This window comes from Convolutriloba macropyga, chromosome 14 (assembly GCF_964194025.1).
Source record: "Convolutriloba macropyga chromosome 14, txConMacr16.3, whole genome shotgun sequence".
Lineage (NCBI taxonomy): Eukaryota > Metazoa > Xenacoelomorpha > Acoela > Convolutidae > Convolutriloba > Convolutriloba macropyga.
This window is the reverse complement of record NC_134481.1, coordinates 35,960,357-35,983,236: the sequence shown is the minus strand read 5'-3', so window position 1 is coordinate 35,983,236 and position 22,880 is coordinate 35,960,357. Positions and strand designations below refer to the sequence as shown.

General features: G+C 35.6%; 2 protein-coding genes across 3 annotated transcripts in view; both read left to right on the top strand.

The window, feature by feature from the left end:
* The first annotated feature begins 826 nt into the window (after positions 1–826).
* LOC142353132 (uncharacterized) lies at positions 827–2,660 on the top strand. Its single transcript, XM_075405342.1, has 2 exons — positions 827–1,006; positions 2,218–2,660. The coding sequence occupies exon 2, from the start codon at positions 2,222–2,224 to the stop codon at positions 2,549–2,551; it is 330 nt and encodes a 109-aa protein (XP_075261457.1). The 5' UTR covers positions 827–1,006; positions 2,218–2,221; the 3' UTR covers positions 2,552–2,660.
* Positions 2,661–13,184: 10,524 nt separating this feature from the next.
* LOC142352996 (COP9 signalosome complex subunit 8-like) overlaps positions 13,185–22,880 on the top strand; it is a 30,375-nt gene continuing 20,679 nt past the window's right edge. The window contains exons 1-2 of one of the 2 annotated variants that reach the window (XM_075405166.1): positions 13,185–13,344; positions 13,914–14,105. In XM_075405166.1, coding sequence (XP_075261281.1) covers positions 13,190–13,344; positions 13,914–14,105 — 347 coding nt within the window. In that variant the 5' untranslated portion in view covers positions 13,185–13,189. Of the gene's footprint in view, positions 13,345–13,913; positions 14,106–16,676; positions 16,836–17,354; positions 17,547–22,880 lie in introns of those variants that run through there. The other variant, XM_075405167.1, reaches the window with a different exon arrangement.

Here is a 22,880-nt window from a genome sequence, read left to right as displayed (position 1 = left end):
CTCATGTGAGACGGTACGTAGCGCAGCATGATCCAACATTATATCAAGTTTGTCGAAACGTTTCTGTGTCCTGAGAAAAAACTCTTTTGACAAATAGTTGTGCTGAGCTCAGATTAAAGCAATTTTTTGGAAGCAGCCCTGAATACGATTTTCTGTATTATGCTGAATGAAAAATTCAATTTGAAATACAAAACAGCGTTTCGCAAAACTTTCTTTTCTATTCTTTTTTATTAAAATATGCCAGAATGACGAAACGTTTCTACCAATCAGTTTAACTCAAGATTCACTGGACAATTTTACTCAAAAAGGTGTTCCCAAATATGAAGTCATCAAAGTTCAGAGATGATGATTGTCAAGTGTTGTTTTTAGTAACAAATTTATTTCAAAGTATTTGAATATCATTTGTCCTGTATCCTAGTTATTTTCAGTTCTGTACAACTTAATCAAATCAATAAAAAGATGTTTTGTTTGATTTTTCACCTGTCAATTAAAAAAAATTTGAAAAAGATTTTGGACATTTATTACTGATTACTAAAATTTGGTTATGCAATAATTGAGATAAGTTATGTTTTAAAGCCAACCAAGCATCAATCGAGAAAAACGGAGCAGTGTTGAAAGCGATTTTTTTGTGCTTGCATTATGTGACCTTTTTTTAAGTCAGCCATGACCTTTTAGTCAGCCAAGAAAGACATCATTCTTGCGATTATTTTGCATTAGTTTTTTTTTTAATAGTTTTCCACAGAAAGACATTGCCTGTTTTTATCATTGAAGGTAAGACCTAAAGGTCTTACTCGGAATTTCTGTTGAATCTAACTGCTGATTAATATCATTACAACTGAACTGCGCAAACATCAAAATCAAGAAGTCTCTAGTCAACAAAGTTGACAAAGATATTTTTCGTTCTTTCCTCAAGTGGTTGCTTTTATTATTTTGGAATGTGCCTTGAAGAATTATTTCTGTTATTCTACTGTCAAATAAAAACCCTAAAAAACAAGGAAGCAGTGTGGTAAGTGTAAATTTCTTCAAACATTTACAAATATATGCTTTTCTACTTTTCCATTATACTTTCCTGATTTGTTTTTTTTTTGCTTTATTTTAAGTTGAAATATACTGGTGACTTTACCTGTTTTTATACACTTTTTGTGGAAATGAACAGTCAGCAGGAGGCCAATAGAGTGCGTAAATTTGAGAGCCTTCTAAAGTATCACTAACAATCAGCATAATAAAGAGTTTTAGGGAAGCAGATGTTCTTCAGTTCTGTGGACTCTCAATCAAATCGACTCAAATTAGCTAGAAGAAATTGCACTCCATTTATCAAAAGTGCACATTTTATTACAAAATTAAGTTGTTTTCTTAAAACATATTTTGATCTTTTAATTCGAAATTTTTTGTTTGCTTTTAACGTGGAATCAAATAGTCTGTTATATTGAGGCCTCATTATTAAGGTAAAATAGTCTGTCAAAGATATCACATAAACAAATAAAAAGGTGAACTAAATATTTGAAAAATTGTATTTTAAAGTTTTCTTGTACATCAGGAGTAGCGCAGTTGTTCATTTGGATATGATATCTGGCAATTATCCATTAAAACTGAGAAATTGACTGCAAGTTACTATATAGTTCTAAAATGTAATTTAATTATTCAATGAGAGGAATGAGGAAAAAGATGAATGATTTATGTTTTCTTTTAAAAATTTTTGGCGCCTGTTTTTGAGTTCTGTCGATTTTTCATGTATATTTTTTTCCGAAAATTTTGATTGTATTGGAAAGGTATTGAACAAAAAAATAAAAACCTAAAATAGTTACAGGTAAAGAAAGAACCCGTGAAATGTTTAAAAAAAGTAATGTGTAAAAGTTTTTTTCCTTTGAATACTTGGTGTTTATAAAGATTTAAATTACTAACACTTCGAACAATTATTTTAATACAATTTTATACCCCCTTTCCGTGATCCGCCAATACTTCTTCTTTTCTTGTTTTTTTTTTAAAATCCCTAATTAAAATTTGTAGATTTTGTTTAAACTGCGTACTACGAAATGTCTTTTTTCTTTGTGATGCGTAAAAAAGTAAAATTTGAAAAAAACGGCCTCGCATATAAATTACCCCGTTTTGAAGAAATGCCGGAGCATTTATTCTGTATAGAATGATGTAAATCGATTTCATTTCAATAGCTGTTTAAATATTGCCTTCAATGTTAATGAGCGTTCATATTTTTCATAGAAAAATGGCTGACGGTCAAGTTACAAACGACTTCCTAATTGACATAGTTGACGATCAATGGCGACAGGATAAACTCCCACACGAAGACATAGCAGTGCCCATTGACGAATTACCCCCAGTGGGGGAAGACTCCTACCTTCTTAATCCAGAGACTGGCGCAAGAATAACCAGTAGTGGAATGGTGGGAACTATGAGTGGTGTTACTTGTGGGAAAAATAGTGGGAAGAATAAACGGGCTAATGCAAAACCTACAGTTAAAGAGTTGGAGAATAGATGGACTGATCAAGGCTTGTACCGATTTTTCAATCAACCAATGTCCAGTGCGAATAAATGATTAGTGCAACTTTTATGGATCGAAAGAGTTTGTGGTGCTGTGCGGTTTTTTATTAGATTTTGACTCTAGGTAGGTATATTTGAAGAAATTAAAATGGTTTCTTAGTTCATTTTGTTAGTTAATCGAGTTTTTTTTGTATTAACGAGTTTTCTGCTTTAAAGATTTTAATGGACTATAGAAACAACATTGAGGTTCTTTTAATACCGCTGCGAAGTTTTTGGTGATTTCAATTAATATGAACCAAATTTGGAGATTCCTTAAAGATTTTTGGCCCGTAGTTTTTTATTGTGACTCTTAGAAATTGATTTTTATTGTTATGAAGCAAAATTTTGCATAATAGAAAAATTTAGAAAAAAAATAGGTTGGTTATGTTTGCCTATTGTGACGCCTATTATTTTCTCCAGTCACTAAAAAGTGCACGAGAGGTTTTTGTATGCACTTTTATTATATGAGAAAGTAGTAAATATCTTTTTTGTTAAAGTTAGTTTTTGGCCAATTTTCTATTGTTATTTGACTTCAGTTTGTTTGCTGGGGTGTCTGGACAAGGAGTGGAGTGAAAGAACGAGTGGTTATGAGGTATGAAACTCTCAATCTAGCTTTTTGTTAGAGCGACAAATTAGTGTTTGAACGACAATTTGCTTTGTCGGTAAACGACAAATTGCTTTGTTGGTAGTTCTTTTTGTTCATACGCTGCAGTTTTACTTAATTTCTATTGTTTTCTAAAAACTATAAAGGTTTTTGGAAAACAATAGAAAATCTATGCTTGGTTGTTCTGCACAATTCGCATATAAGAAGCAGTTAATCTAGAATTAAAGCACGTGAGGGCGAAAATTAAATCACATGTACAAACGGGACATGCCTTTGAAACGAAGTGTTAATTGCTCGTGCTTATATTGTTAGTTTGGAATTGTTAGGCCATCTATATTTGAGGTTCATCAGTTCTCTAACAAAGCCTCATGTAGCTCTAAGGTTACTCTTATGACAGCCGTCTTCTTAAAGTGAAGAAATAAAATTTTTCTGTCAAAGTTTGGTTATTTCAATCAAATAGAAACTGTGTCTATGCGTTGAACTTCGACATTTAGTGGAATGTTTTTGTCGACTAGCCCTTATGCTGCTGAAATTTTCGTCCGAATATTTAGGAAGTAGATCTGCATAATTCTGCGATGTCTGAACATTTCGTTAGAAATCACTTAGCTGCCAGCTTCACATTGTAATTTGAAACGCATAATTTTATGGCATCCCAATCAGTATAACAGGCGGGAAATTTACCATTTACTTACGTTCTTTAATTGGTCTCGAACGGAGTTTAAAGTATTTATTGTAAATGTGCTTGTCTTTCATGCAAAATTTTGTTCTTCGCCGTTTTTGCGCTTTTTCTACATTATTTCCAGATCAACCGAGTGACTTTTCACGCATGATTTCTCGATTTTTGCGTGATCTATATTGCTCTTATTCAGATGTTCAGTCTGTTGCTAGTACAGAAGCGATTGTAAGTTAGAATATTACGAGTATCTGATAGCCGACTGGTGAATGCATCAGTCGATCACGCGGGAAGTGGGTTCAAACCCTACCCTAGCCGGAAGTTTTTGCACCCATAACAATTTATCTAAGCTACAGCACCCTGTGAATTTAGCCGCGCCTCTCTTTGTGAGCAATTTGTACAGCTTTAGTCGGTTTGTTTTCTAATAATTTTCCAAATCCATTGCCAGTCATTTGCCTGGTTTTGGCTTTCTGGTAATTCGGGACTTCTGCTATCTTTTGTTTGTTTCGTTCGGCGCTCATTTTCTTTTTCTGTTTTTTCTTTCACGCTGCATAACAGACTTTTTTAATGTCCTCGTGCCACTCGGCAGCTGCTTCAATGTGCGTGACGACATTTATTATGCTCATGATTATTATTGGGTTATTAGCGAATTGCGTAATTTGTATTTAAATCGTGAATGAGTTATTTCACTCTCAAAATGCCTTCCTAAGGTCACTACAGGTAACTCGCGTAATTTTGGACAATTAATGCAGGCCTATTGATTAATAATGTATGAAATGTTAGGCTTTGTGAGTGAATTGAAATCACTTTCTTTTGAAGAATTTTTGTAACTTCGAACGAAAAACATGAGTTTTAAATAGTTTTTATGCATCAACAGCCCTGTCTGCTTGATTCACTACTGTTGATATCTAAGTTCTTTGGTGAGTACGTCTATTTGCCAGCTTTTTCGGCTGGCTTTATTTTCGGTTGTGCAGATCGGAGTGTTTTATTTTCGAAGTGCAGATTTTCTGTTTTAATTATGCATATTCGAAGTGTTAGTTCAGATATTGCTATAAAAAGCATTGGTAAGAAAAACTGTAAGTTTTTATTAGTGAAAGCAAACTTTATCAAAAAATTCTTGCGCATTGTTTAGTCATTTCACTTAATTTTTATGACGGATTTCCTCACTTGTAAAATTGCTTGGTATGGAAGCTAAATTAAGTTTGTATTCGAAGTGAAAGCTACTGAGAATCTGTTGTTCAATGTCAACTGATTGTATTTGTGTAAAAGCGGATTTGTATATCAAGTAAAAGAAAGATGAGATGATAAAATCTCTTATAAACCACCAATTTTTGATGATCTCAACTTTTTGTGAGGATATTTTTTTTCTGACGAGAAGCAGGAACTAATTTGGGCGAAGTTAAATCATCGAAAGTTATTCAACCAGTTAATTGCCAGTACAGCTTGCTATGAATTTCTGAATTGATAGTTTGATTTTCTCGACCATATTTTTTTATCATGCATTCTGTTGTTGTTTCTTTCCATCTCCGAATGCCAGTTCTGCACTAGTTATTATTTCAAAAGCTGGAAACAAAAGTTGTGTTCGATGAGATTTAACTTTCAACTGAATTTCTGTGCTTGTATTTTAAAGTAAGAATTGTTTGACGTGATTCTACGGAAAATTTGGTTAAAGTATATTTCTTCGAGAACAGAATTTCTGTAAGATATAACCAGAGAAGTGCACTTGTTTGAATAATTTTCAGGAGCCGGCGTTGTTTGACGAATTTTCTCGTCACATATTAGTACTCGCACTCAAAAGCGTGAAGTCATAACTTTGGTCTTAAATAGTAATCATAGGAAACCATTCGTTTTTTGCAATTTTGCTGAATGTTACAATGACTTAAAGCACGTGGTGCCATCAAATGATTATGCAGACCGTCTTTTATCACAGATGTTTTTGATCTGAATGATTCTTTGCGTCTGCCTTTGGCCAATATGTCCGCTATACACTATGCTACCAAAAAAACTACGTACACCTGAAGAAAAAGCGTCTCTAGCCAGAAATACATAAACTTTTTGGGCTCAGATCAGTTCTGTAGTAATGTCAGAGTTATTATGCATTTGCTTCCTAGGACATTTAGTAGTTTGTTTATATAGTTTTAATACAAAGTGCTCACGACATCTACAGCAATATTTTCTAAATTTGCAGGACCTTCTCTAAATTTTCCCCAAAAACTTTCCGTAATCTCTGCCTCAAAATGGACCATAAATTTTCAGGTGAATGCACTTCTGGAGCATATGCTTGCCTTTCCAATACCTTCTGCTCCTTTTCTTTGAAGAATTTGCCAACAATCACTAATTTATGCACGAGAGCATTATCTTATTGGAAGATAAACTCTCAAAAGGTTTTTTGAGTTTTTTCGTAAATTCTCAAAAGTTTTTTTTCGGTAGGAGTTTTTTTCGTAAATTCTCAAAATTTCCGAACAACTAAAAAGTAATTTCTGTCCATCAGATTGTTTTGCACCCAAGATAAGTGAGTGCTTGGAAACAGTGCGTGGCAAACAGTAAATGAACAAAAGAGCTTAAAAATCTTTGTGTAAGCGTAGAAACCGAGAATGTACTTTTGTTTCAAATTTTCAGCTCTGGACGTCAAGGCTACCATGTATCCTCTGAAACCCCCTCTTGCCATTGAGTTCCTTGGTCAAAACTGTGTAAAAACTGAAAATTTGTTGAGATGGAACAAGGTCTACTTTTATACTTCAGTTAGGGCGTTTGAAATTTTGCTCCGATTAAATCAGTACCGGGTCTCATTTTTCGTAATTGAATGCTTTCGGTACTCAGCTAAGCATAAAATGATAAGTGATGTCACAAGAATAAAAATTGCAGAGAATTGTATTCATTGTTATGGCTTTCACCGCTGAAGCTGAATGCATTAAAGCCATGAAGCGCGGGTGTCTGTTTCAACAAATGCCCTTAAGTTGAATTAATCTCATTTATTATTACAACTTGGTATTTTAACGTCAAAGTGTTGGTAAGAGAGGTGGAGCACCGAATGATTTCAAAAGTTTTGGTAAGAAATTGGGAAAGGCCCTGGGTCATTGCAATCGGATTCAACTTCGAGATCTTTTCCGTTTGTGCCCCCACCCCCTCTCCACGTTATATTGAAGTTTCGGACTGGTCGCGTCACCGAAAAGGTTATGTAAATGAAGAGCGCGTTTCCAAAGCGTTGATGGTTGAAAGAGTTAGAGCTCAAAAAGTGGTAATTTTAACTTAGGGAAGTTAAAATTAATTAAAAGTTAATTAACTTTTAATTTTAAACTAAGGAAAGCAGAACGTCAGCTGTTCAGATATCGCGATTTTACTAGTATGGGGAAGTGTTAGTGTTGTAGTTCCGACCCCTTAGTGGATTAATTCAGAAAAATGCAAAATTGGGTTGCTTTTCGACATATTTTTTAATAAAAATTTTTCTGGCTAAAATGTGGTTTTTGAGCTCTTAATTACAGGTTAGGTACTGACAAAAAAATAGATTGCATAAATTGAAAAACATTGCGGCTGGGTTGAAAATTTTCAGAAAATACCCTGGAATAAATACAGTTATTAGGATGAGTTTTAGGCCGGGGGATTAATTCGTCGTGTTAATATTTGATCAAAACTCTGACATGAAATAATGCTTTCCTCATCTTCTTTATAATGCTGAATAAGTATGCAGCTTTTAACGTGAACCGTGCGTTTCAGCTGGCGCGGTGTTTGTTTTCAATAAAAACTTCCGCCTGATTAAACTTTGATTAATTGAAGCCAAATGCGGTTGTGCTCAAAACTTCATTTATGAATTATTAACCAGAAGGGAGATCTCCAAAAGGAAAATTGCTTGGGAAAAGGCGCGTGCTCCTTCTTTGTCCCTTTGTGCCACCTAAGAAGGGGAATTTTAAAGCCAGTAGGGAAACAATAGCTACAGCTGATTTGCATAAAACGCAAAAAAAAGTAGCTACAAGTATTTTCTAAGATGGCTCTAATGTTAATTCTAGGTTCTGATAACGTATTGAATTTCGATAACCATATAGACATTAAAGAGTTAACTGGCTGGCTATAAGGCGGCATTAATATTATCGTGTTCGAGCTCGTTTAAGGAATTGTTTAAAAATTGCTCAAATAAGTACATGGTACTAGTTGCTAAGCAGTGATTCCAAAAGTAAATAAATCCTTAGAAAAGTCACAAGCTTTGTGAATCATGTTTAATATATTATGATGAAAAATCACAAACAGATTCGTCAATAATTTTAGAACACTCCTAAAGTATTGAAAATGAAACCAGGAAATTTTTTAAATCGAAATGGCGCCATTGAACAACTGGGAATTGGCATCGTGGTCACTGCAAATGAATTTTATGAAATATTGAAAGAATCGAGAAGAACATGCCCTGGGCCTGATACAATTTGCTACGAACTCCTCAAAGACTTACCTAAGAATGTTATAGACCTTGCTTGTCTCTTCATATCTAGCTCAAGAAACAACTCCATTAAATTGGAAAGACTCTCAGATCCAAACGTTACCAAAACAAGACGAAGACCGGTCAAAAACCGAAAACTACCAACCGATTAGTCTTACAAAATACCTAGCCGAAATCTGCTAAACTGCTTTTGGATAGGTGAAAAACGTCGTTATAGAACATTGCGAACAACGAAATGTATTCGGTTAGACTCTGAGCACATACAAGAACGATCGCTGCACCACAACTTAACTCACCCAGCACGTAAGTGAAGTCTTCCAGGGGTACGAAATTGTTGCTTTGATGTCAAAAAAATGTGCTTGGATGGCAAAAAAACGTTTGATGCTGTATGGTTTCTAGGATTGATTCTCCAACTACAAGCAGTTAGCAAATATTTCAGTTATAAGGTGAATAAATTCTTCTGTCACAGAGGAACCGTTTCGTGAAGATTAATTCTACTGTCAGTGATAGTAACTGCCCGGCAGCTGGAGTACCTAAATAAAGCCTAAATGATATTCTTTTCCTTATACACGTCACCCAATACTCTCAACTAAAAGCCAAGATCTCACAGTTCGCTGACAACTTTGCCCTGTACTACAGGTCAAGGACCAAGAAACTAATTCAAAGTTTCTCCAATCAGCGCAGTGCTGAACAATCTCCTCCATTGGCACGACTCCCTGAAAATCAAAGTAAACGCCAATAAAACTCACTCCATGATATTGGAAAGCAGTTGAAGGGAATAGTCGTTTAATCGTTAGCATAAATGGAGTACCCATTAGGAAGACACAATAAACAAAATTCCTGATTATCACTCTCACTCCGCTTCTCAATTGAAATTACCACTGCCACAATTTAGTGAAGAGGGCGAATAGCAGACAGTTTTAGCTCTGGAAGCTGAATAACCCGAACATGAACGAAGAGAGTCATCCTGGAACCGCCCCCTTTTTTGTACTCTAATGCTTGCTAGCTGGGTCATTCGTAGGCCCTCATCAAAAAATATAAAGCGTGCAGGTACAAACTATGCAAATTTGACTACTGAAACCAAGATGATACAGTGTCCCAAAGCTCCACGAAAAGCAAACATGAAACTGCGAAGAGTTGCAGATTAAATTAGCCAACGGGATTATCCAATGGGCTGTAAAACACAACATAGTCTATAATGGAGCTGATATACAAAAACGACAGAGCCCGCTCAAGACTTACATAACTACTCTTGACCATCTTCTTTACTAAAAAACTCAAGTCACATATAATATGGACAAATGACTCAAAATACTGAAATAGAGAAAATGAGCATCGAGCCCAGTGAACTCTCCAACTAAATTTAAAATTATACTTTTTCAGGTAATAGGAGGGGGCTTTAAAGTCGGAGAAAAGGGAGAAATCAAATGCAACAACCAAACTAAATTTTGGGTTTAACCAACAGAGCAAATGATAAGATGGATGGCTGATAAACTCAAGTCGTTATCGAATAGAACAATTGTATGGAGCAAAAATGGATGATCAAAAAACTTGCAACTATGATTCGAGTCTAACTCCAGTAAAATTATAATTTTTTCCTCGAGGCGTTTGTATTTAGTAAAATACCAGATTACAGAATTTTAACGTGTTGAAGAAGAGCCAAGGGTTGCAGTGATAATCAGTGCGTCCGCAAATTGATAGAAAGAACAAATTTGATCGACTGAGGGTTGATGCCCCCTCAGTTACCGCTCTGTTTCATTTTGGTAACTGAAAACATTTTTTTGTCACGTTGATGGCCAGCCGCTTGCCATTGCCAAGTAATTCATGAACTCAACATAGCAAAACACGGCTACTACAATATGCTTTATACGTAATGAAAGTCAGCATTTACATCCTCCTGCTATTTCAAATCTATCCTTAAAAAAATTCCTTACCCTTGATTTAAGTAAAAAAAAAGATCCCTCCGACCTAAATAACTTTCAGTTTTCTGCTATGCGAGGTTATGTTCAGTCGTTTTTTTGTTCAGATTGGCCACCTCTAACTCATCGTTTAATATTAATAGCTTGATTTAAACCATTTAAAGTCATGAGGTTGAAGGCACATTCGTTTACTCTTTTGTTCGCATTTTCGGTTTTCTGTACGCTAATACCAACAACGATACACGATTACTTCATAATTTGATAGGAAAATCCAGGAATTCTCCCTTTTAGTAAATTTATCAAGTCTTTACTGTATCCAAACAGCGAAAATGTTGCAGTGGATAACAGCATGCACACTATTAAATTCTACCGATTTACAGTCCGAAGCCTAATCCAATCTTTTTTTCTTTCTATTGAAAAGTTTGTGTGTTTTATCTTGTCAGTCAGATACTCGCTTTGTGCGCCTGAAACATATCCAAAGTAAATGGCCAACTGCTCACCTAGTCAAGTTGGAGCTATATTAAGATCACTCGATCTATACACTGTCATCCTTAAAAGTTCAGCCAGCCCTTCGCATAGTAAGTTCGGGGGTGAAATGTCTACTCAACAAATTGAAGATACAAGCGATGGACATAGACTACGATCAGCTTCTTACGCATTCAAAATCAGCTGCTAAGCCTGGGAATTTTTATTTATCATTTTTTAAAACCATTTGTTTCTTTTTACTGTTTATTTTTCTAGCCAAAAACGTTTTTTATGGTTTGCCCTCTTCTTGTATTAATGTTAACCGTTTGCTCTTCCTAGTCTGATTCCAACTTCGAAACATGGTTAGTTTATAAGGTGGCCTGGTTATTACGTATCTATTTCAATTGCTTCGAACTTATTTTCTAAATGTATTCGAATCAAAAGCTGAGCATAGGCGGCACCTTACATGGAGCTTAAAGCTGTCCACTATCACATTATCAAAAACGCGCACGTCGGCTTGCAGCCCATTCTGCTCTAATTTTATTCTCCTTTTTCTCAATTTTTGCGACGAATTGAGAAATGGCAGAACGTCACGATAAACAGTTTCAATTACAGAATACGCTTAGTGCAATGCACTATTACCGCGCAAGATCCACGCAAGGTGTTCGAGCACAAACCACGTGCATTCATATTTAATATTTTCAAAAATTTTTTCCTAATCGTTTATAAGTACATTTTCACCAGAAGAAATTGAAACTCGCCTGCCATGCCTTCTCTAAGAGACTAACCAAGTGCCAAGTACTCAGGTCACTGTCATCTGGATACGTCATGCCAAGCCAGTATAATTTCTCCTTTTTACTTGAAATGTTTCAGTGTGCTTGAGGCAAAGAAAGTTTATACACCGAATAATCAGGTTTAACAAAAACTATTTTCTCGACGTTACTTTTAAACTCACTCTTTCTTAATAGGTATTGAAATTGTTTCGCCAATTGGTTGTACATAAATATATGTATATGGATTATGTTCAATATATTATGGATAATGTGCAAACTTATTGATAAGAATTGAGCTCCAAAGTGATATGAAATATGTTGAATACGAGTTGGTGCCGGTCATATTACCACGCTCGCTATATAAACAATGGCTATCAACGCAGGAGCATGTACTTGTGAAACCACAAAACAGTTTTCTACATGCTGCTATTTTTTATAGCGCGTTGACGATTTATACAATTGATAAGTTATGCAAGTGAACTTATCACTTTAGAACTCAATTCCTATCCTATCAAGTTTTTCTTTATCCATATATCCATTGTTTGTTCTTTATCAATAGGAATTGAGTTCTAAAGTCTATGAAGTTTATTTAATATATTATAGACAAGGAGCAAACTTGATTGATTGGAATCGAGTTCTAAATTGATAAAAAGTTTACTTGCATAACTTACCGATTGTATGAATCGTTAACGCGCGATAAATAATAGCAAAATATGGAAAACTGTTTTGTGGTTTCACGACAAGTACCAGCTCTTGCTTTGATCGCCCTTGCTTATATAGTGAGCGTGGTAATAAGAGAGTGACATGAACTTGTAATCTTATCAACATAACAGCGGCGTAAAATAAAAATAAGCAACTGTTGTAATCGCAACAGATGATTAAAATCTTTACCACACGGTGCCTTTATACTGATTCGCGTATGTGTGGAATTTTGAGTTTGACAGAACTCGTGAACGCAATTATATATGGCTTGTCACCCTGCAGCTGGTTTAGTTCAATTTTCCTTTCGTTTCTCACAGTAAAAGTTTTTTTAATGCATCTTTTGCATTTCAATTTGAGGATTTTCAACTTTTGCCCTGTTAATGAGTGACGGGGCATTTCTCCCTTAGATGTACTCATAGATTGTGGGTCCAGACGCAATAATGATTCTCATCGGTCTTGGGTGAATTGCAGATGGCTTCATGCCTATATATGAATCTGCTGTCCTACATAATTCCAGCAGGGAAATTATTTTCTTCATTTTATCGTCTAAATCAATTTTTGGTGATTATTTGATCACGCCTCAATTTTGTTCCATCATTTGTACCGCTAAACAATTGCATGCGTGACGTCATTTGCTAAAATCTTGATTGAGTTTTTGGCTGATTTGTGTGGTTGGTTTTTCAATCATACGTGCCGTATTGTACTCAAAGTAATAACATCTTTATTTTGGAGTTCTGGTCATATCAAAACTGTTCAGCAAATTGCTTAGCCTCTTCAATCCTCGATGATGGTCAATTTCGGCTATTTCTTGCGATTTGTTTGATGTGGATTGATATAAATGGCAGAATCTAGCATGAGCTTTTAGTCAGGAACTTCTCATTTCAGGAGATGGACGATTTTTAAAAAAAAAAACAAGCAAAAGTAGGGAAAATAGGTGACTTAATAGTACAATTGAAGGAAATACTGATTTTTTTAAGAATTGTTTCGAAGGCGCAGTCAATTTAATTTTTTCGGTAAAGGGAAACATTCTGAAAAATCATTGCTCAAAATAATTTTCTAGTTTGCATTATTTGCCATTTTCAGATCAGGACAATGGCGTCTAGTATGGAGACTTGTGTAACTACTGCAACGAGTGACAATTTCTCTGTGGAGTCACTCAAACAGGAGGCGTCTATTTTGGAAGAAGCAGAGCTGAGTCTAGACATCAGTCTCTCACTAGCTGGACTCGACCCAAATGCTTATTCCAGGTTAGTTGACCTTTATTTACCTCTAGCTGACCCACTGAGATAGAACATAATAGATATAGGGAACGACTACTGTGTTATGCATACTCAATTGAGACGACCGGAGTCTATGATGAAAGGTCAAGAAAATTGCACAAAACAAACCCATATTGTTACAGAACAATAGGCATGTATTTTTTTTTCTAAATTTATTGCAGATACAAAAAATTGTTTCTTATGTTTAGAGTTAATACGCGGCAGTTCAGTTGTTTGGTTTTTATGATGCATCTTGAAACCCAATGCCCCCTCTGTTACCAATATTTTCATAAATCATCTCATTTTTAAAAGGCCAGCCTGCGCGAGCATCGTTGGCGGTCCTTGAATGTCCAATTATTGTTCACTCTGATTGTTGTTTGTACTTCGAATTGTCGCCGACCGCAATTTTTAATTCAATTCAATTAATGTGTGAAATAAATAATGAGTATTTTGCGTTCATTACATGATCAATTTTGGGTAGTCATATTAAGAGTGGTAAAATTACAGTTCTTTCCATTTACAAAAAGATTCAAATTGTTTATCTTGTTGTATTTTAGGCTGTATGCGATCTATCTAATCATTGGAGAAATGACTGCCGCCAAGTTTCTGTGGAAAAGAATTCCTGTCAGTGTCAAAAGTGGTGATGAAATGAAACAGCTGTGGAAAATTGGATGCAAACTGTGGACTGGGGATTTGAAAACGGTGTATGAGTTAATTCAAGCATTCAACTGGTCGCCTGTTATTGAGAAGTAGGTTGAGCGCTTTTCGTTTCAGAAAAGAGCGTTTTCTCTCTAAATGCTCCCAACGTTCTATCCTCGCCAAAAATCAATGCAACTTTTGACTTATACTTACACTTAAATTAAAACCAATAAATCACCGGTTAAATTAAAGTTTTCAAAACTTAATTGCGCTTTATGAGAAGTCCTGGCCTATAGGGAAATATGGGCATCGAACCCGTGGTTTTCTTTGAGTTTTGTTCTTTCCATGTTGCAGGTAGTAATCGAACTCTTAAATTCTTTGGCATAGTGCAGTATAATAACTGTTTTGCATAAAGAGTGTACAAAAATCTACTGATTAGTAGTTAATATGTTCATCAGGATACAACATAGTATTGATTTTGGATTTGACTACAGCTGAGCGCTCTCACCTAAGCACAGCATTGCAAAGCTTTCCGTTTATGCCCCCCCCCCCCCCAGCTTAGTGGGCGCATTTTATTTGCACCCCTCAAACGCACGTGCCATATTTTTACATAATGATTTACTATGTAATGGCACGTGCTCTGTAACTGGGGGGGGGGGGGGGCATAACATACTGGGGGGGACAAACGGAAAAGATCCAATAAATCTTTTAGATGTTGGCTGCTGTTTAATTGCTCTTGAACAAAGTTCATAGCAATTATTGTAAACGTGTGTCTTTTTTATGCAAAATTTTTGCTTGGTGGTTTTGACTTATCGAGTGACTTTTACGCCCTTGACATTTTGCGTTTCTCGTGATCTAAAATTCTCTCAATCACAATTTCAAGCAGCTGAACTCAATTGGCGGCACTTTAATACTAAAAGTCAAATGAAAAATGCGCCGAAAATGGTGCCTTTTTCACTTTAAATCTTAATAGTGGTATATGTTAACCTCCAATGTGGTTATTTGAAGCCCACTTTTGATTTGCTTAGTCCCATTTAGACCCCCTACTGAAGCAGGCTGCAATTGATTAGAGCGCCCACTAGTCGTTCGAGGGCAATTCCTCCGACGTTTAGTCGGTTATGTTTTTTAAGTCAAATTACGTTTAAAGCAGAAAGTGGAGAACAAGGCGATTGGTTCTGCAGTGTATTTTTTGAAGATAATTTGTGAAATAAAGCGAGAAATTTGCGTATGAATAAAAATGGTGTGGCAATTCTTTGATTTCTCACGCATTTCGAGGTTTCGGTCGGGTTTTTTCTCATTGATCTTCTAAGCCTATACCTATTCATTTCTAGGTCTAGTTTTTTTCAATAGTTTAAATAAAAATTTATGCACTTCTTTTTTCTGCTGTTTTTTTTACGATTGAGAAAATTTGTTTCGTTTTGGGGCGTTGTAGTTTTGTTCACACATTTTGATTTTAAGTTTACTTGCATAACTTATCGATTGTATGAATCGTTAACGCGCGATAAATATTAGCAAAATATGGAAAACTTGTGGTTTCGCGACAAGTACGTGCTCTTGCTTTGATCGCCCTTGCTCATATAGTGAGCGTGGTAATAAGAGAGTGGCATGAACTTGTAATCTTATCAACATAACACGTAAAATAAAAATAAGCAACTGTTGTAATCGGAACAGGCGATTGAAAACTTTACCACACGGTGCCTTTATACTGATCCGCGTATGTGTGGAATTTTGAGTTTGACAGAACTCGTGAACGCAATTATATCTGGCTTGTCATCCTGCAGCTGGTTTAGTTCAATTTTCCTTTCGTTTCTCACAGTAAAAGTTTTTTTAATGCATCTTTTGCATTTCAATTTGAGGATTTTCAACTTTTGCCCTGTTTATGAGTGACGGGGCATTTCTCCCTTAGATGTACTCATAGATTGTTGGTCCAGACGCAATAATGATTCCCGTCGGTCTTGGTTGAATTGCAGATGGCTTCATGCCTATATATGGTTCTGCTGTCCTACATAATTCCAGCAGGGAAATTATTTTCATTTTATCGTCTAAATCAATTTTTTGATTATTTGAACACGCCTCAATTTTGTTCCATCATTTGTACCGCTAAACAATTGCATGCGTGACGTTATTTGCTAAAATCTTGATAGAAATTTTGAGTTTTTGGCTGATTTGTGTGGTTGGTTTTTCAATCGTACGTGCCGTATTTATTGTACTCAAAATAGTAACCTCTTTATTTTAAATATAGGTTACAAGCTCTAGTAGATGTCATTTGGGTGCCTAATAATAAATAGTCATATCCAACTGGGTTGTATACTTTCGGGCTTCTGGTCATATCCAAACTGTTGAGCAAATTGCTTAACCTCTTCAATCCTCGATGATGGTCAATTTCGGCTATTTCTTGTGATTTCTTTAATGTGGATTGATATAACTGGCAGAATCTGGCATGAGTTTTTGATCAGGAACTTTTCATTTCAGGAGATGGATGATAAAGCGATTTAAAAGAAAACATAAGCAAAAAGTAGGGAGAATAGGTGACTTAATAGTACAATTGAAGGAAATACTTATATTTTTAAGAATTGTTTTGAAGGCGCAGTCAATTCAATTTCGTCGTGAAAGGGAAACGTTCCGAAAAATCATTGCTCAAAATAATTTTCTAGTTTGCATTATTTGCCATTTTCAGATCAGACAATGGCGTCTAGTATGGAGACTTGTGTAAGTACTGCAACGAGTGACAATTTCTCAGTGGAGTCACTCAAACAGGAGGCGTCTATTTTGGAAGAAGCAGAGCTGAGTCTAGACATCAGTCTCTCACTAGCTGGACTCGACCCAAATGCTTATTCCAGGTTAGCTGACCTTTTTTTACCTCGAGCTGACCAACTGAGATAGAACATAATAGATACAGGGAACGACTGCTGTGTTATATATGCGCAATTGAGACAACCGGAGTCTATGATGAAAGATCAAGAAAATTGCACAAAACAAACCCATATTGTTACAGAACAATAGGCATGTATTTTTTTTTCTAAAACTATTGCAGATCCAAAAAATTATTTCCTATGTTTAGAGTTAATACGTGGCAGTTCAGTTGTTTGGTTTTTATGAAGCATCTTGAAACCCAATGCCCACCTCTGTTACCAATATTTTCATAAATCATCTCATTTTTAAAAGGCCAGCCTGCGCGAGCATCGTTAGTGGTCCTTGAATGTCCAATTATTGTTCATTCTGATTGTTATTTGTACTTCGAATTGTCGCCAACCGCAATTTTTAATTCAATTCAATGTGTGAAATATATTAAGAGTGGTAAAATTACAGTTCTTTTCATTTACAAAAAGATGCAAAGTGTTTATCTTGTTGTATTTTAGGCTGTATGCGATCTATCTAATCATTGGAGAAATGACTGCGGCCAAGTTTCTGTGGAAAAGAATTCCTGCCAGTGTCAAAAGTGGTGATGAATTGAAACAGCTGTGGAAAATTGGATGCAAACTGTGGACTGGGGATTTGAAAGCTGTGTATGAGTTACTTCAAGCATTCAACTGGTCGCCTGTTATTGAGAAGTAGGTTGAGCGCTTTTCGTTTAAGAAAAGAGTGTTTTCTCTCTAAATGCTCCCAACGTTCTATCCTCGCCAAAAATCAATGCAACTTTTGACTTATACTTACACTTAAATTAAAACCAATAAATCACCGGTTAAACTAAAGTTTTCAAAACTTAATTGCGCTTTATGAGAAGTCCTGGCCTATAGGGAAATATGGGCATCGAACCCGTGGTTTTGTTTGAGTTTTGTTCTGTCCATGTTGCAGGTAGTAATCGAACTCTTTAATTCTTTGGCATAGTGCAGTATAATAACTGTTTTGCATAAAGAGTGTACAAAAATCTACTGATTAGTCGTTAATATGTTCATCAGGATACAACGTAGTATTGATTTTGGATTTGACTACAGCTGAGCGCTCTCACCTAAGCACAACATTGCAAAGCTTTCCGTTTATGCCCCCATCTTAGTGGGCGCATTTTACTTGCACCCCTCAAGCGCACGTGCCATATTTTTACATAATGATTTACTATGTAATGGCACGTGCTCTGTAACTGGGGGGGGGGGCATAACATACTGGGGGGCACAAACGGAAAAGATCCAATAAATCTTTTAGATGTTGGTTGCTGTTTAATTGCTCTTGAACAAAGTTCATAGCAATTATTGTAAACGTGTGTCTTTTTTATGCAAAATTTTTGCTTGGCGGTTTTGACTTATCGAGTGACTTTTGCGCCCTTGACTTTTTGCGTTTCTCGTGATCTAAAATTCTCTCAATCACAATTTCAAGCAGCTGAACTCAATTGGCGGCACTTTAATACTAAAAGTCAAATGAAAAATGCGCCGAAAATGGTGCCATTTTTCACTTTAAATCTTAATAGTGGTATATGTTAACCTCCAATGTGGTTATTTGAAGCCCACTTTTGATTTGCTTAGTCCCATTTAGACCCCCTACTGAAGCAGGCTGCAATTGATTAGAGCGCCCACTAGTCGTTCGAGAGCAATTCTTCCGACGTTTAGTCGGTTATGTTTTTTTAAGTCATATTACGTTTAAAGCAGAAAGTGGAGAACAAGGTGATTGGTTCTGCAGTGTATTTTTTGAAGATAATTTGTGAAATAAAGCGAGAAATTTGCGTATGAATAAAAATGGTGTGACAATTCTTTGATTTCTCACGCATTTCGAGGTTTTGGTCGGGTTTTTTCTCATTGATCTTCTAAGCCTATACCTATTCATTTCTAGGTCTAGTTTTTTCAATAGTTTAAATAAAAATTCTTGGAGTTGTTATGCACTTCTTTTTTCTGCTGTTTTTTTACGATTGAGAAAATTTGTTTTGTTTTGGGGCGCTGTTGTTTTGTTCACACATTTTGATTTTTGAAATTTGGCAATACGTTACCAAACGCGTTAACTTCTCGGCTCGAAGGAATGCTCTGAACTTGAAAGAATCAGCGACTCTTAGCTACCAAGTAATCAATTGCAGAAAGAGATAAACTAATTGACTTACAAAAGCTTGGGTTGTTACACCTCTTAATTCCCAAAGAAAGAACCACGTCCACGTGAGGTACATACAGATAATTAAAAGAAAGCGTTGACAAATAGCAATAGTACAAATGAGTGCAATAGGTATTGACAATACCAACTGACAAATAAGTGAAATTACTGATTGAGGTAGTTTCAGTTGTTATCAAACACTTTTTTGCACTTTTTTGCAAGACCATGTTCAGTTTTTGTCAGATGACCACAATTAGGACTATCAGTTCAACAAGGAGCTCTATAATTGTTGCCTAATTCTCTAAATTGGCACTGAAGATCCTTGACTTTGAAGAGCATTAGCGCTGAAGACCATTATTGAAATTTGCATTTCGACTCCAGCAACATCAATGGGGGTTTAACTAACAAGGATTTAACGTAGTATTCCCCAAAAACTAACACTATTCTTATGCCTTATTTGAATGCGAACAGATTTATTTTGAACAAAAACTCGCTGTTTATTAAGCCTCTTTAAGACAGTTTCTGTTTTCTAAGCTCACCGTTTGATCAAGTAGTGTCTCCAAGAAACCTTGCATGTTAAAATGTTCTCCAATTTCCTCAGCCATCAGAATACGCTTTTTAGCGAGGGGGTTTAAATCTGCAGAAACTCAGTAACTTTCTCAGACTCGCCTTGAGGTCGTTTCCTAAGCTATTGGAGGAAAAATGCTGGGTTATAAGTTTTGTTTCTCAAAAGTATTGCGAAGGCTTTTGGAATCATTTTAGTGTCCTCTTCCAGCGGGTTATAGTATTCTATTGCACACCTTTTAATCCAAGTGGAAAAATCTGATGCAATTTATTCAATAGCCCAAATTGGGTGCTGTATGGGCATATATCGTCCTTGCCATTACAGGGCTCAGGCAAAAGCATGTGAGCAGTTTCCGTCAAAATGGCCATCTAAGCGCTGCGTTCATTTTTGCGCCCGGTTTGGAACCAAATATTAAGTGCACCCACTTAATTTTTATCGATTGATTGCGCCTAGGAAAAAATTACTCTAATTTTTCCAAATAAAATGGATCCAATATAAGTAGCTCTATAACTTCATTGTTTTCCAGAATAGTTCTATAAATGGCAACAAAATATTCTCTACCGAAGATGTCATACCAATACGTTTTTTTTCTATAGAATTTATCTGTATTTGCAAGGGATGTGTTTAAGAAACCGTGTCACCAATCTAGCAACTCTGTACATTCTTTTTGGCGTGATTTCAGTTTATTTTCATTGGTAAGTGTAACCAGGAAAAATCAATTTCATGTTTTGGAAAGCTTAGTTCTTTCACATTGTTCGATCATAATAGTTTCTCAAGGGAAGAATTGTATTTAAGATTTTTCAAGTGTGCGCAATGGCTTAATTTTTATTCTCAAAATCTGAACAATGATATTCAATATTTTGAACAATCTAGTTTTTGAGTTTCTCCGCCTCAAGGGGCTTACGAATATGTTGCCAAAATGCTATCACTTTTCGATTTGAAAGAAGGCACTGCACTTACTAGAACGACCAACGAACTCTTATCTGTCAAGAAATTCACTATAGAAAATAAGAGATAAATTAAATGACCACCAAAACTTTGGGTTGTTGCAGTGTTTGAACAGAAATTCGTTTTCTCACTCTCAGTGGTTTTAGTTCGCATGGGACTTGTCCTGCCGTGTGTTTCAATTCCCTTTACCTTTCGTTCATCCATTCTGTTGTGACGATTTTTACGTTTGACTTCTGAGTAACCTCACTCATTGTTTCAACAAATTTACTCAATATATTGTATGTTCAAGGTCAAAAGTCGACATCAAAGGAAACGGTATAGAAACCGAGCGGAATTTGACCAGATGCGCTTTCGGAGCTAGAACTCTGAAAGCACTCCTTCATTTTCAGATAAAAAGTTTGCTCGTTTTCAACTCCTCAGACGCTAAAAAATCACAACATGATGTCTCCAAAACAAATACAAATGAAGTCAGTGTGAACGTTATTTTATTAATTTTTATCATCATTTAGGATCATTAGCAATTTACTGATAAGAACGTGAAGGTTAATGGAAAGACAAACAGGACATCGCAACAACGTATTTGACGTCGCGTGGGTATCGGTGTTTTAAACTCGGAAAATTCATATCTGAAATAAGGATAAAGCATGGCGATTCTTAGCAATCCACCAAAATCATGAACTTTTGAACAGCTTTTGTCCAATTGAAACGGACAGGCAGTTTTTATAGGCAGTTATCGGCAGCTAAAAATGAATAGCTATACGTCATTGATGGTTATATGAAGGAGAATCTTGTCTTAGAATGTGAATTTTCGAAATATGTTGAACTCGTCCCACATTTCGTCATCCCTGATTTTTAATACCCAGCTATAGTTGTCCACCAAAAATCACCAAAAAATGGCTATAAGCATTTGTGCAAAATAGAGGCATCTGAATTGTGTTTATTGTAATTTAAATGACCATATTGAGTTTGGATTCACAACGGCGTATCATTTGCTGTTGATTTTTTTGATGCTCGAATTGTGTAGAATTGATCCTGAATTTGAAAATAAAACGATAGAAAGCTCAGCTGAAAACCAGTCAGAAAGTGAGTCACTGATATCAGTTGGCCAGAACCACTGATTCCGCTGACCGAGACTGGATGATATTCTTGCAAGATTTTTGTAAAAAGAGATGTTATTCTTGCACGCTTCTTGCAAAAGGATTTCAATATTGCAAGATTCTTGCAAAGGGATTTTAATCTTGCAAGATTCTTGCAAAGGGATTTCAATCTTGCAAGATTCTTGCAAATTTATTTTCATCTTGCAAGATTCTTCCAAAATGATATTACTTGCAAGTTTACGCATTATCTTGCAAGATTAACACCCAAACCGGACTCTCCATTTTGGTAGTCTCTCCGCCTTAATTTAACAAGGAGGCTCGGTAATGTGCGTTCGCCAAAATTGACTGAACAAAAAAACCTGTTGAGTATATAGTTCCTCCCTCCCCACTAAAGTGGGGGTCGGAACAATAATTTTAAATTGATAAACAGATAATTTAAGATAGAATTTTCTCCATAAATCATCAATGGAATTAATCAGGGGCATATGATTTTGTATAAATTAGAGCACCCGAGATTATTAAGATTCTTGCAAAGGGATTTCAATCTTGCAAGATTCTTGCAAATTTATTTTCATCTTGCAAGATTCTTCCAAAATGATATTACTTGCAAGTTTACGCATTATCTTGCAAGATTAACACCCAAACCGGACTCTCCATTTTGGTAGTCTCTCCGCCTTAATTTAACAAGGAGGCTCGGTAATGTGCGTTCGCATAATGTTCTGCCCTGCTCGTCTACATTTTTAACTTAATTCTCTAGAAAATAAGGAAGAGATAAATAAATTACCATATCGTTCAACAAACCACTAAATGAATAAAACAATATACCTTAGATGGACGACGAGACCTGTCATTAATGTGACTACCAGAAAAGACAGCGATAAAAATGAAATAATTATAAATATTAATTGCGACCAAAACTCCATTTTTTTAAAATAACATCTACTTAATTAATTTCATTGAGCCGTGAATTAAAATTTTTTGTAATTATTAAAAAAACAAAATTTTTTTGAAAAAAAAGGCGGAGCCCAAATATAAATTAATAAATTCCTGATTGTAAGAATCCATGATACGATCAAACATATCCCTGATTCTGCCGAGCGACCGAAAAATCGGCCAATTGTTCCAAATATATGAGAATTAGATTACTTGTTAAGTTAAATATTTCAAAAGTCAAAAGAACAATGATGCAGTTTATATAGTTTTTGATTTAATTTGCGTAAAACGGCAAATTTTTTTATAGGGCGCCTAGTTTCAACTAGCTCCCT